General features: G+C 42.4%; 1 protein-coding gene and 1 long non-coding RNA gene across 2 annotated transcripts; one reads left to right on the top strand and one right to left on the bottom strand.

The window, feature by feature from the left end:
* Positions 1-430: 430 nt before the first annotated feature.
* Positions 431-7,381, bottom strand: LOC307209829 (E3 ubiquitin-protein ligase TRIM15-like; the record flags this gene model as incomplete). Its single annotated transcript, XM_079965192.1, is given in 8 exon segments — positions 431-1,140; positions 3,974-4,003; positions 5,401-5,422; positions 5,426-5,519; positions 6,291-6,313; positions 6,697-6,927; positions 7,080-7,175; positions 7,262-7,381. Coding segments are annotated over 8 exon segments (1,137 nt in total). The 3' UTR covers positions 431-619.
* A 1,152-nt stretch (positions 7,382-8,533) lies between these two features.
* LOC307209186 lies at positions 8,534-12,372 on the top strand. The gene is made up of 3 exons (XR_013835393.1): positions 8,534-8,598; positions 8,798-10,582; positions 11,151-12,372. It is a non-coding gene; the product is annotated as an uncharacterized lncRNA (long non-coding RNA).
* The last annotated feature ends 2,000 nt before the right edge of the window (positions 12,373-14,372 follow it).

Below are 14,372 nucleotides of genomic sequence, written 5' to 3'. Positions count from 1 at the left end.
GAGGGGGAGGCGGCAGAGAGGCTTTGCGCAGTGCGCCCTGCCCTGGCACACGCTACCCACATGAGCGGCTGGCTCCATCATTGCCATTGCCTCTATGAAGGAGCATCGCACATTTAGTATGGGGACCACAGGAATGATGTCATGTAAATGATATAGGGCAGACATAACCATCATCTCTGAATTCAGTGAGATTTCTCTCTGAGGAAGTGTGGTGATGGGGAGGCTGCATTTGCAAAGGGTTGGAAGTTGGGGCTTCAAAGTCAGTTTTCTTATTTCCTTCCTGCCTGAGATCCACAAGGCTAGGAGCTTTAGTTGCAAACATGGGTGGAGGGATTGTTCTCCAGTAATCTATTAATACAATTATGTGGGCATTTTAACAACTGTTGGAGGTCTTCTCATGAGAGGAAGGTAAACAGCAGAACCAGGGTGAATCCTTTTGAGGAATAGGTTGTTTACTGGGACAGTTAAAGTGTTTCCCTCTCTTTAAGGACTCCACCGCAGAGGGAATTCTGGGAAAGGGAAGGGAAAAGAAAATTCCAGATTTTGTTTCGTTGTTTCCTCTGAGTGTGACTGGAATGACTCCTCTCACAGGGCACCTGCAAAGATGTCAATTCTATTCTTAACAGGAGATCCTGAGGTGGGTTTCATTTCCCCACAGACAAAAGAAAGGGAGGAGGGTCTCCCCAGAGAACGAGGCTCCTGAGAACGTGTAGAGTTTGGCTCCTGAGTCAGCGTCAGAAAGAGACACATATCCCTCTTCATAGTCCAGAGTCATTCGGATCCTCTTGGGCTCCTCACTCAGTGATAGAGAGGAATGACGGGAGTTGAAGGCCTTGTACTCACCTCTCCACTTCCCCACAACCCAGACTCCTCCCTCAGGGCTTAAAGAGAAGCAGCCCTTTCTTTTCACAGACTTCCTGGCAATCCCTACAGTCCACCATTCTCCCTCATTTCCCACAGTGACTTCCCAGAAATGTCTGCCTGCTGTGAATCCCTCACATCCCAACACACAAGGCTGGTCATTGAATCTCTCAGGATTGTCACACAGGGCTTGAGGTTTGTCTCTCTTTCTCACGCTTTTCTGATCCTCGGACAGGATGAGTACAGGATGGGCTGTGTCTGGATCCAGAGTGACATTTGCTGTTGGGGAGAAGATGAGGGAAAGAGAAGAGAGGCAGAATCAGCTGAGAAAGAAACTGACATCCTGTTCCAAAATAACACCCAGAAGAACCAAATTTCCTCTCAGACAGATGGGGCTTCCTCATGTTTCATTCAGGATTGGGACCCTCCCCTCTTTCTCCCAGACTCAGAAAAAAATACCTTCCCTGTGGGCTTTAATTTTGTTGTTGTTGTTCCTTTTTACTCTGTGTATTTTATTGTGTCCCTCCTTTCAATCCAGTCAAGAAGCAAAACAATCCAGAAAATATTCCCTCAGCTCTTCTATGCAGTGAAGGGGAAGAAGGATGGATGGGGGCAAGAGGAGAAAAATGGTCCTCCTTTGAATCTCTCTGTGTCTTTTGGGGTTTTCAGAGGATTACGTTGATATCAGACGGAAGAAATCAATGTAGGCAACCTAATAAATGTCCTTCCCTTGCATTGTTTTCTTACAACCATGATACCACTACACATACATTTGCTGTCCTAAAGCAGGCAAAAGGTTATTTGACTAAGATTTATAAGATTTTGACTCTGGCAGTGGTGATCTTAAAGCTCCTTTAATGTCCTGAAAACACAACTGCATTTTTATATTTAAGCATCTTGAAACAAGCTGTGCAGAAACTGAACTTGGCAGTTTTAGCACATCAAAGACAAGCTGGCAGTAGTGGGTGCCTACCGGCTAGGATTGCCATATTTAAAATAGTAAAAATATGAACACCCCCCCCAATAATAATTGCTGAGGATTTTAATGTGGGAGATTAACCCCGAACCATATCGCCACCACAGCTACAAACTTCCCGCCAATGCCGTCAACGCCACTACCTCCCCGACGCAGCCATGGCCAACAAAACCTTTTAAATACAGTAATTTAAACTTGATTTAAACTCTGTTAATTCATTGTTTGTTAATAGCTTATTTGTATTTTACATTTCTTGATGCTTATTTATGATATACAGTGGAACAATTGGAAGGAAATCGTTAAATACTAATTTTTAAAATTATATATTTAGAAAGATTACAGGGACCTATGTCATGTGAGTTCCAGAATCTAAGGAGATGTTGAGGGCCCCTGATGAACACAGGATTAGTGGTGTGTGTGTGTGACAAAAAAGTTTTCACACTGGGTACAACCTGACTGTGCTACGTCTCTGAGGAGATATTGAGGGTCCCTGTTGAACAGGGGATTAGGCCCAAGTTATAAAGTAGAAGCAGGCAACTCTGTGTGCAAAGACAAATTAGAAGACGGGAACAAATGCAACTGGGAACACCTACTGGATGAATAAAAAAGACTGCAGTTGCTCCTCACAAATTCTAGTACTGTATTTACACAAATCTAATGAGCCATCAAATCTAATGTGCACCTCAATTTTCAAAACCTTGAAACAACAACAAAAAAAAAGGATTTGTGGGTAAATGTAAATGCGCCATCAAATAGTAATGCACACCTTTTTGTGTGTGACGTAATTTGACCAAAAAATGTGTGTTTTACATTCAAGTAAATATGCTATTTATGTGTGTGGACTACTCGTCTAATTAGAATGGAACAAAAGTGCCAATTAACAGTCAAATCACGTTCAGATGTGGATCCAGCAAAAGCAAAAGGGGAAAGATAAGATTGAGGTTACATATAAACTAACCTGTTTGGAGCACAAAGATTCCCCCCCCTCAATCCAAAATAGTATGTGCCAATCTAGATTGATTCTAGATCCTGAAGATGTATGCATGCCAGAGGAAGCAGGACAGGTAAAAGAAGTTCAGGTAATTCTCTTCCCTCTAAAACACCAAGGAAAGGGCAGACCATTTATAAAAGGATGTCACATAGAGGAGGGAGAAAGGTTGTTTTCTGCTGCTCCAGAGAAGCGGACACGGAGCAATGGTTCCAAACTACAAGAAAGAAGATTCCACCTAAACATTAGGAAGAACTTCCTGACAGTAAGAGCTGTTCGACAGTGGAATTTGCTGCCAAGGAGTGTGGTGGAGTCTCCTTCTTTGGAGGTCTTTAAGCAGAGGCTTGACAACCATATGTCAGGAGTGCTCTGATGGTGTTTCCTGCTTGGCAGGGGGTTGGACTCGATGGCCCTTGTGGTCTCTTCCAACTCTATGATTCTATGATTCCATTTAATCCCAATGAAATACAGCTCCCAACTCGAATCTGGTCCTTCACCCAAAAATTACCTTTCTTTTTTTTTTAAAAGATATTTATTAGACGTTTAAAAATTACAAAAAAGAAGAAAAGAAGACAACAAAAAATTTAACAAGACATACATTACAATACATAAAAGAAAAAAAAACATAAAAACCAATACAACAATATCAATAAAAATGATAAAAAAGAAGACAAAAAAGACAAAAAAACCCAAATCCAATATTCCATATCTTAATCTTCCAATTACTTGTTTCATCGACCTCCTCACACCTTCCTTTTTGTATTCTAGTTTAATTATTTGTTTCAGCAAATTCTTTCCATCTCAATTTTTATTGGGTAGTTTATCTTCTAACCTATTAATTAACTCAACAAATCCTTTCCATCTTTCACTATATTCTGTCATTCAGTTTGCCTTAATTTATTTTAACCTTATCTTACCATAAAATACCTTAAAGCTTAAAACTTAGTACTTATTTATACATAACTCCTTATATCATTTCTACTAATGCCAAATAGTTTCATTCCAATGTTTTTCCTAATACTCATTAATTTTACACTAATTCCCAAAATAAATCTTTAAAAACTTTCTTCCAATCTTCATCCAGCGTCTCTTTTTCCTGGTCTCGGGTTATGTCAGTCCTTATTGTCCATTTCTTCTAGTCCATCAACCTTTCTGAGGCTGTCCAAATGACAGAACATCTGAGGAAGCAGAGAGATACAAAGTTTGGGAACTAGACTTTTTTTTTTTTTAATAATATTTATTACTTTTAAAAGGAAAGAAGACAGAAGAGAAAACAAAAGGAAAAAAAGACAATACAATACAACATAAAAACAATACAAAACACAACCTAAACCCATTAAACTAAACACAATAAACTAAACTAAACTAAACCCACTCCCTAACCCTAACCCTAACTAAAACAAAACAAAAACAATTAAAAAAATTACATCCCCCCTTTTCGATACTCTTTCTTTCATTCCCTTGTTTCCTTGACCTCCTCTCACCTCCTGTAATGGGGTAGGGGGTTGCTTGTGCGTAAGGCGCAAACTGCTCCAAGCTGAGTAGTTTGGTTAAAACTTTCCCCTGGCTGGACAGTCAGTACTCCGTGACTGTCTCAATCACTGGCAGAATCCGTCAGTGGGTGTTTCCTGAATTTCTTCCAACATAGAAGTTCTTTCACACCCAATCACCGCCTAGCTTCTCTGCGTGGAAGCCTTCTGCGCAGAGTGGGCGTCTCCAGAGGAGGTCCTGTGCTCTCCCCGCTGGCTTCACTGGAAGAGTCCTGGAGCCTTCCCTCCGAAGTTCCCTCAGACTCCCCTTTCTCCCTGGCGTCACGCCTATTTCCTTCCCCAGCGGAAGCTTCCCCTCTCTCCTTGCTGGTTCCCTCTCCAGCGTCATTAGGGAGCCTTAACACCACCCTTGGCTCCGATGGCAGTTCCCTGACACCTCCCTTTTTGTATTCCCCTTCTACTAGTTATTTCAGCAAATCCTTTCCATCTTTCTCTATTCTCTATCATATTATAAATAACATATTTTTTTAACCTTATTTTAACATTAAAACTAAAATACTTATATATGCTTAACTCCTTATAACATTTCTGCTAAATCCATAAAATATCAATCCACCATTTTTCTATCACTCATTAATTTTGCGATGTTTCTATATATAAACTTTAAATTTTCCAATCTTCTTCCATCAACTCCTCTCCCTGGTTTCGGATTCTGCCAGTCCTTTCCGTCAATTCCATATAGTCCATCAACCCTGGAGATCTTATGTCCGAGGCTCTTAACTCTTTTCCAGGTCCCTACTGCAGATCTTCTTCATATTCTTTAATGCTAGAGAGCAAATCTCGAGAAAACTAACAATACTTCCAACTCTATGATTCTATGATTCTATGATTCAGTTTCTCACAGTGACAGTAGACATGGGACATTCTTGGGGTGGGAGGCAGCAGTGACTGGAATAATCAGAAGGAAACTCTGCTGGTGCTATTGCTGTTTGTGGCAAGAGTAAATAAGATGCAGTAAGAGCCTTGCTCAGTTTTTGGACTAATGTAATATCCAGTATAAAATCCTTGCAGCCTTTCTTCATTACCTTTTATTTTCTCCATCTCAACCTATAGAATGGGATTTGCAACCCAGAATTTTGAGATCCTCCTCTTCAGCTCTGGTGGGAAAGCCAGTGGATTCCAAAAGGTCTCCCTTTGCTTACACCTGTTGGGAAAAATATACCCATTCAATTGCAGAATTTCTGAGCGCAGCAAAGGGGAGAAAGGGGGGGGATTGAGAGAAGGAAGGAAACTGTATACAGCCAAGAGGGAGAGGCAGGCTGAAAGGGATGGATTCCCAGAGGGGAGGGGACACCTCCTTACTAGGGACCCCAAAGTCAGACATCTGAGGACCCCTTGTCCCTCAGGTAACTGTGTGGGACTCAATGGAATAGCCCCAAAGATGTTCCATGAGACAGGTGTCTGCATGGGACTGAGTGGAGCAGTCAGTTTGCTGCTGGAGTGAATTAGGTGGATGTTGAGAAACTGGAAGGAGGGCAAGATGATCCAGACTCTGGAAACTAAGCCTTACGAGGAGTGCTTGAAGGAGCTGGGTATGTTTAGCTTGGAAAAGAGGAGACTGAGAGGAGTCCCATTTCAAGAGTCAATTAAGTGAATTTGCCACTTAGAATGATAACACCTTAGAGTTTGAAGGGACCTCAAAGCTCATTTAATCAAAACCCGGATGTACCGAGCGATCCATAAGCAATTTAAATGTTTGAACCTGTTGTAGAGTAAATGCTCCGGCCCTGATCTTTGGAGGGAGAAGTGGGGTGCCAGAAGCTCAAATAGGGGCCCTAGTTTTACCTGTGAGGTGCTGTAAGGTGTGTCGTTCAACATCCTAAGAGCTTGGAGAGGCAGGTTTTATGTCTTCTCCTCCTGGACCTTTCCCAGCTTCACAGAGTTATATTAATGGAAATGAGCAGGATTCACTTACCTCTGCAAGGTGCTTTTCACATCCTAGAAGGGAAAAGAGGAAAAGAAGAATGGGATTCACTGCCTACCACAGGGCCTATAATGAAGACCCATCAGACCCTGGAAGGGATTCTCTTTGGCCCTCTGGGGTGCGTCTGCCTAGCAGACACCAAAGTTTTGGATAGGGATGGACATATGTAACAATTTCTCTGTTTTTATTTTTTCTAATCTTAAATTCAGCTTAGCTTCTGATTATTATTTTTGCAAGTTTTGTTGCGTTTTGTGCCCCAAACCCTCTGTCTTGATCCCCACCCCCAAACTGAGTAACTAACATCTCAAACCAGGGTTACATGTTAATGATCGATTCTGGGAAAGCACGGATCTGTGTCTGAGAAAGTGGGGCAAAAGGAACTTTGCCACAGCCTCACCTGCAGGAGTTCACTCGCTGGCTGCTGACTCTTCTCCTCCATCTCCCGGATGCTCCTTTCAAGAGAGTAGAGTTCCTCTGAGAGTCTAGCCAGCTGCTCCTCCCTCCTTCTTGTGATCTCCTTCTCCATCTCTTCTATCTCATTCAGCAGAAGCTTTTTTCGTTCTTCCAGAAACTGGTGCAGTTGTCTGAACTTCTCCACTGTATTCCGCTTCTCAGTTTCTGCTAATTTCTTCAAGAACCAGGAAGAAAAAGGAAAAAAGGAGCCAGAGTCTTTAGAAAGACCTTAATTTAAAATGTTATGGTAAATCAGTCAGCAATGGATCTACATCACGTCTTGGTCTTTCCAGTACTTGTTCCCTTTGTAGTAACAGTGACACTTACAAGCAGTTGATTGTTTTCCTTCCCGATGTTTGCTTTATAAGTCTGAATTTTCTCCCTCTCTTTCCTTAGATGCTCCAGGTGACCAAAGATGAGTGTCTAAAGAGAAAACAAAGTCTCAGGTTTGATTAGGGCTCAGGGGTTGTCTTTAATATTATGCTTACTTCTAGTGCCTGGGGCCCTACTATTAGATTTTTTTTGGACTGTCGCAGCTGAGTATTGCAGTATTGCCTGGCAGACAAGCCTATTTCATCTGGCCAAGGAGGGTGGGATCCTGACAAAGGGGGCTGAATAGACTTTTGCATTGGGATATGCTGCTTTTGGCTATGTTCTTATGGCCCCAATTATCTAAAACATTATAAAATAATAATAGTTCCAGTTACAGATAGGTAGCCGTGTTGGTCTGCCATAGTCAAAACAAAATAAAAAAATTCCTTCCAGTAGCACCTTAAAGACCAACTAAGTTAGTTCTTGGTATGAGCTTTCGTGTGCCTGCACACTTCTTCAGATACACTGAAACAGAAGTCACCAGACCCTTCTATACAGTGAGAAGGTGGGGAGGGGTATTACTCAGAAGGGTGGTGGGAATGGGTGATTTGCAGATAGCTGTGATGAGCCTGTTGACGACTCTTAACGACTGCAATAAGTCTTGCAGGAAAAAGCAAGGGGTGAGAAGGTGAAAAATGGCTTTGTCATGTAAATAATAATAATAATAATAATAATAATAATAATAATAGCAGGAGTTTCTAGTTTTTTGCTTTACATTTTAAAATAAAGAGTAATATAAGAACTTCCATTTCATTACTCTTACTACATAGGTAAAAGTAAAGGACCCCTGACAGTTAAGTCCAGTCGCAGGCGACTCTAGGGTTGCGGCTCTCATCTTGCTTTACTGGCCGAGGGAGCTGATATTTGTCCACAGTCAGTTTTTCCGGGTCATGTGGCCAGCATGAGTAAGCTGCTTCTGGCGAAGCCAGAGCAGTGCATAGAAACACCGTTTACCTTACCGCCGGAGCGGTATCTATTTATCTACTTTCATTTGACATGCTTTTGAACTGCTAGGTTGGCAGGAACAGGGACCGAACAACTCTTACTACATACATACATATGGGTTAGGGTATTTTTGTATATATTCATGTGATGCCCCCCCCCTTTACACAGTGGTGTGTTTTCTTATTTTTCCTTATTTTCTTTTTGTATCAATATACTGCTTCATATTTGAAAAAAAAATAAAAATGTCAATAAAAAACTAAATAGCATTATTATTATTATTATTATTATTATTATTATTAATACTACCACTACTACTACTACATAGCAGCCTTTTTGCACTTGTGCAAAAAATAGTGCTCTTAAAAACAAAAGCACATTTTTAAAAGTTCCTTTTGAAGCAGAACAAAGTTTTGTTTTTGTTTTGCATAGCACAGAGACCAGGCCCAATTTTTGATTCACATTAAGTAAAACCATAAAAACAGCCTAAGGTCATGAACAATTAACAGAGCACCAAAAACCAGCAAGAGCAGTGGCGTAGCGTGGGGGGTGCAGGGGGGGCCGGCTGCACCGGGCGCAACATCTGGGGGTTAGGGTTAGGGGGCGCAAATCCATGGGTTAGGGGGCGCAAATCCACGGGTTAGGGGGCGCAAATCCATGGGTTAGGGGGCGCAAATTACTTGCCTTGCCCCGGGTGCTGACAACCCACGCTACGCCACTGAGCAAGAGAGAAAACAACATATTTCTAAAGATTAAAGTACACTACAGTAGTACCTCAGGTTACAAATGCTTTGGGTTACAAATGCTTCAGCTACAGATTCCGCTAATCTGGAAGTAGTATCTCGGGCTAAGAACTTTGCTTTAGGATGAGAATAGAAATCTTGTGGTGGCAGCAGGAGGCCCCATTAGCTAAAGCAATACCTCAGGTTAAGAACAGTTTCAGGTTAAGAACGGACCTACGAAACGAATTAAGTTCGTAACCAGAGGTACCAGTGTATATCAAGCCAGTTACTAAAAGCCAGGGGTTGGGGGAGATCCTACCGATTCAAAAAAACACACCACTCATTGGAGGTATATCCCATAACTGAGGTGGGGACCACAGCGAAGTCTCCATGTGACTTATATAGGGCACACATAGCCATGTCGCTGGACTACAACTCCCATCATCTGACCATGCTGGTAGGGGCTTATGGGAGTTGTAGTCCAACATCATCCAGGACACCATGTCAGCTACCCTTGATACAGAGAATCCAATTGTTAATACAAAAGATTTATGAAGCAATTCCAAAAACAATTAGTCCGAAGCTTTGCTGAATTCAGAGATACTTATGTCTGGGCAAGTGTAGAGGTGGTGAGGATAAATTTGCACGGGGGGCGGGGTTTAAGTTGGTGCATCACAGATATTCTTTGCATTTCCTTCTCACCTGAGGTCCACAAGGCAATGAGCTTTAGTTGCAAAAGTGGGAAGGGATTGTTTTCTAGGAATACTTGTGTATTTTAACAAGTTGGTGAGCAATGAAAAGCAGGTCAAAGTTAGTGGAGGCTGAACCCTTTTGATGAACAAATTGTTAATTGACACGGTTAAAGTATTATGGTCTGTTAAGGACTCGGGTGCAGGGGAAATTCTGGGAAAGGGAAGGAAAGAGAAAATCCCGGGTTTTGTTCCCTTTCTTATTTCTGCTGATTGTGGCTCCTCTCGAAAGGTCTCTGCAAAGAGGTCAAAACTCGCAAATGTTTTCATCTCAGTCATTCTGGTGTGGAGAGAAACTTCAACTGGGCTTGTGAGGCAGATTTAGTTTCCCCAGGAGATCCTGAGGTGGGCTTTTTCTCCCCACAGCCAAATGAGAGGGAGGAGGGTCTCTCCAGAGAATGAGTCTTCTGAGAACGTGTAGAGTTTGGCTCCTGAGTCAGCATCAGAGAAAGACAAACATCCTCCTTCATAGTCCAGAGTCACCCGGATCCTCCTGGGCTCCTCACTCAGGGACAGAGGAGAGTAACGAAGGGAGTTGTAGATCTGGTACTCACCATCCATCATCCCCACACCCCAGATCCTCCCCCCAGGCATTCTTACGAAGCGGCGCTGTCCCCACTCACACTTGCTGGCGACCAATAAACCCCACCCTTCTGCACTTTCCACTGTGACCTCCCAGAAATGTCTGCCTGCTGTGAATCCCTGATGTCCCAACACACAATGCCAGTGGTTTAATCTCTCAGGATTATTGGGCACCAATAGATGTTTGTCTCCATATATCACATTGCTCTGATCCTCGTCCAGGACGAGCCATTGACGGGCTGTGTCTGGATGCAGAGTCACATTTGCTGTTGGGGAGAAGATGAGGAAATGAAAAGAGAGGCAGAATCAGCCAAGAGGCAGAGACAGACATCCTGATCCAAGAAACACTCAGAAGAACCAAATTTCCTCTCTGATAAATGGGGATTCCTCACGTTTCATTCAGGATTGGGATACTCCCCTCTTTCTGCCAGGCTCACCTCAGAATAAATACCTTCCCCAGCAGGTTTTTAAATAATGTTTTTTTGTTCCTTTTTCCTCAATGTATTTTATCGTGTCCCTCCTGTCAATCCAGTCACCCTTCAAGAAGCAAAACAGCCCAGAAAATATTCACTCAGCTCTTCTATGCAGTGAAGGGGAGGAGGGATGGATGGGGGCAAGAGGAGAAAAATGGTCCTCCTTTGAATCTCTCTGTGTGAATTGCCCATTTGGGGCTTTCAGAGGCTTACATTGAAATCGGGGGGGGGGGGGGGAATAAATCAATGTAGGCAACCTAACAAATGTCTTTCCTTTGCAAACCTCCAGGATAACCAGAAGGGAACTGCTGCTCCTATTGCTGTTTGTGGGAAAAGTAAATAAAACACAGTAAGAGCCTGGAATGTCCAATTTTCAGACTAATACATTGTCAGGTGTAAAATCCTTGCAGCTACTCATTACCTTTGATATCCTCCATCCCAACATACAGAATGGGATTTTCAATGCAGAATTTTGAGATCCACCTCTTCAACTTTGAAAGGAAATCCATTGGACTGACACCTGATGGGGAAAATAAACATTAATCCATTCAATTGCAGAATTTCTGAGTGCAGCAAAAGAAAGCAATTGAGAGGAGGCAAGCTGAGACACACACACAGAGGAATGGAGTCACAGAGGGGAAATGATTCCTCCTTACTAGGGACTCCAGAGCCAGACATCTGAGGGCCAAAGAAGCAGCCCCAGATCTCCTCAGTTAAATCTACTCAAATGGAGAAATAAAATCAAGTGATACCATCCTGCTCGGAGCTTTTCAGTTTTGGCTGCATTACCTACAACATGCAAGAAAAATTTGGAAGAGAAAAAGATGACTGCTGCTGTTGACAAAAACGAAATGTTCCTTCTAGCCTCTTATCATGAACCCAAATGACGCCTTGAAGTTATGTATTGCAGCTGGGATATGTTCAGGAACACAACACACACCTCAACTCCTGCTTCCTTGTTGGAACCTTTCGCCATATCCTAAGAGCTTGGAGGGGCAGGTTTTATTTCCTGTCCTCTTGGACCTTTTCCAGTTTCACAGAGTGATATTAATGGAGATGAGCAGGATCCACTTACCTCTGCGAGGTTCTTCTCACCTCCTAGAAGGGAAAAGAGGAAAAGAAGAAGGGGATTCACCACCTACCACAGGCCTAATGAAGACCCATCGGACCCTGGAAGGGATGCCCTCTGATCCTCTTGAGTGAGTCTGCCTAGCAGACACCAAAGATTTGGATAGGGATGAATGAATCTAACAATTTCAATTTCTCTCAATTTTTATCTTTCTGATCTTGTGCAGTTCTCCAGATTAGTTTCTGATTATTATTATTTAAACATGGTGAAAATTCATGTGATCTTCTCCTCCGTTTTTCCAAGGTATCCATAGTATATTGGTCAGAAGAGAATTTATGCATTATCAGAAAGTTTTGCAGTGAAAAACCCTGGAACATATATTCCTTTAAGAAAAAGAAAAAAGGTCTGGGTCAAGGAGGACAAGTAGTCACAGAATGGTGATGATTGTGGAGGGTGGGGGGAGGACAGAAAATCAGTGGGGCAGGAATGAAATGCAGTAGCCTGGTGAACAGGGATCATTTCATGCTGCAACATTTTGTTACAGGTGCCCATAATAACTGGAGCCTGTTCAGAAAGCAGATTGTGTGGGGTGGGACGTAAACAACTGATTTGCTCAGAAGCAGTTGCTCCTCGTTTCAAAACTTTTAAGAACCGGGGACAGATATACACAGTGTGTAAACTGAACAGTTGTATCCAATGTTTGTCCTACTAAGAGCAAACATATTAAAACCAATAGGTACACTAATATGGGTGAACCAATCAGTTGTTCCATATCCAGTTCTAACTGTAGCTTTCTCAACTGTCTCTATGCGGGACAAGAAGCTACAGTTAGAACTGGATATGGAACAACTGATTGGTTCAAAATTGGGAAGGGAGTACGACAAGGCTGCATTGTCTCCCTGCTTATTTAACTTATATGCAGAATTCATCATGCGAATGGTCTGAAGTTCAACATCAAAAAAACTAAGATCATGGCCACTGGTTCCATCACCTCCTGGCAAATAGAAGGGGAAGAAATGGAGGCAGTGAGAGATTTTACTTTCTTGGGCTCCATGATCACTGCAGATGGTGACAGCAGCCACAAAATTAAAAGACGCCTGCTCCTGGGGAGAAAAGCAATGACAAACCTAGACAGCACCTTAAAAAGCAGAGACATCACTTTGCCAACAAAGGTCCGTATAGTTAAAGCTATGGTTTTCCCAGTAGTGATGTATGGAAGTGAGAGCTGGACCATATAGAAGGCTGATCGCCAAAGAATTGATGCTTTTGAATTATGGTGCTGGAGGAGACTCTTGAGAGTCCCATGGACTGCAAGAAGATCAAACCTCTCCATTCTGAAGAAAATCAGCCCTGAGTACTCATTGGAAGGACAGATCGTGAAGCTGAGGCTCCAATACTTTGGCCACCTCATGAGAAGAGAAGACTCCCTGGAAAAGACCCTGATGTTGGGAAAGATGGAGGGCACAAGGAGAAGGGGACAGCAGAGGACAAAATGGTTGGACAGTGTTCTCGAAGCTACCAGCATGAGTTTGACCAAACTGTGGGAGGCAGTGGAAGACAGGAGTGCCTGGCGTGCTCTGGTCCATGGGGTCGCAAAGAGTCGGACACGACTAAACAACAACAACTCTCACTATAACTTATTTTCTTATTAAATTATTTTTTTCCCTATGGTTATGTTTTGTTTTTTACATAAAACTAATAAATGACAAAAGAATCAATGGCTAATTGCCTGAGATGGAAAGTGGGCATTAGAGACCTGTTATGAATAACATAATTTTTAGACAGTACTTTGCAGCAGTCTCCAAGTGCATTATCCAATAGATGGGCTTTCCCACCAATAAGTGTGGGTGGGCAGGAAATAAAGGCAGTCTTACTGTCTTAAATTCTAAAATTACTTCCTCCCTTCATCCTCCAGGCAAGAGATTCTACGCATTTAACCAGTGCAGGGTGTTCTGTCACAACATGTGTTTCCTTGATTGAAAGCATCCCAAACAGCAGATCCACTGCCCTTATTTGCATTTTATAATCAATAACTAGATTTCTATTCATGACAACAGTGTTTCCGAAGCCTCTGAGCAACGAGGCTTATTTCTTACAGAGGTGCACTGCAGTGGACATGCAGAACAGGATCTCATGCGATTTCAGGGTTCCACCATGTCAAAATGAAATAAAGCAATCCTTGTTGTTTTGATTTATTGCACACTTTTCACCTTAAGGTCTCTGGGCAGGTCACAATCTTTTTTTTAAAAAAAAAATTAGAAATGGGCAGGGGGAGAATTACAACCACAGGATTGGGGTAGGTTCTAAATATCATTACAGTATAATCATCATCGTTATTATTCCCTGACTTTTTCCCTGATGAGACTCAAGGTGGCTCATAGATAAAACAGAAACAGCTAAAAACATGTGTGGGTGAACAACAACCCTAAAAAGCAATTAAACATTGCAAATAAAAGATCTGTTAAAACATACCGATAATTACCATTAAAACATCACAGCACCAGCCCTTTCCTTAAAAACAGTTCCCAAAAGCCTGTTGGGACAATAAAGCCCCAACTTTGAAGGGGAACAAGCTCATTTATATAAATAAATAAGGCCCTGACTATGCACAACAAAGCCTTTGCCCCTTGAGAAATCCACTCCCTCCTTTTTTTTCCTTCGCTTCCCGTCTGAAGGGTTAAAACGAGCGGCGCCCCCTGCGCCTAGACAAA

The sequence above is a fragment of the Podarcis cretensis genome (genome assembly GCF_951804945.1).
Source record: "Podarcis cretensis genome assembly, chromosome: 2".
Classification (NCBI taxonomy): Eukaryota; Metazoa; Chordata; class Lepidosauria; order Squamata; family Lacertidae; genus Podarcis; species Podarcis cretensis.
The sequence above is the reverse complement of the archived record's forward strand: the minus strand, read 5'-3'. Positions and strand labels throughout refer to the sequence as shown.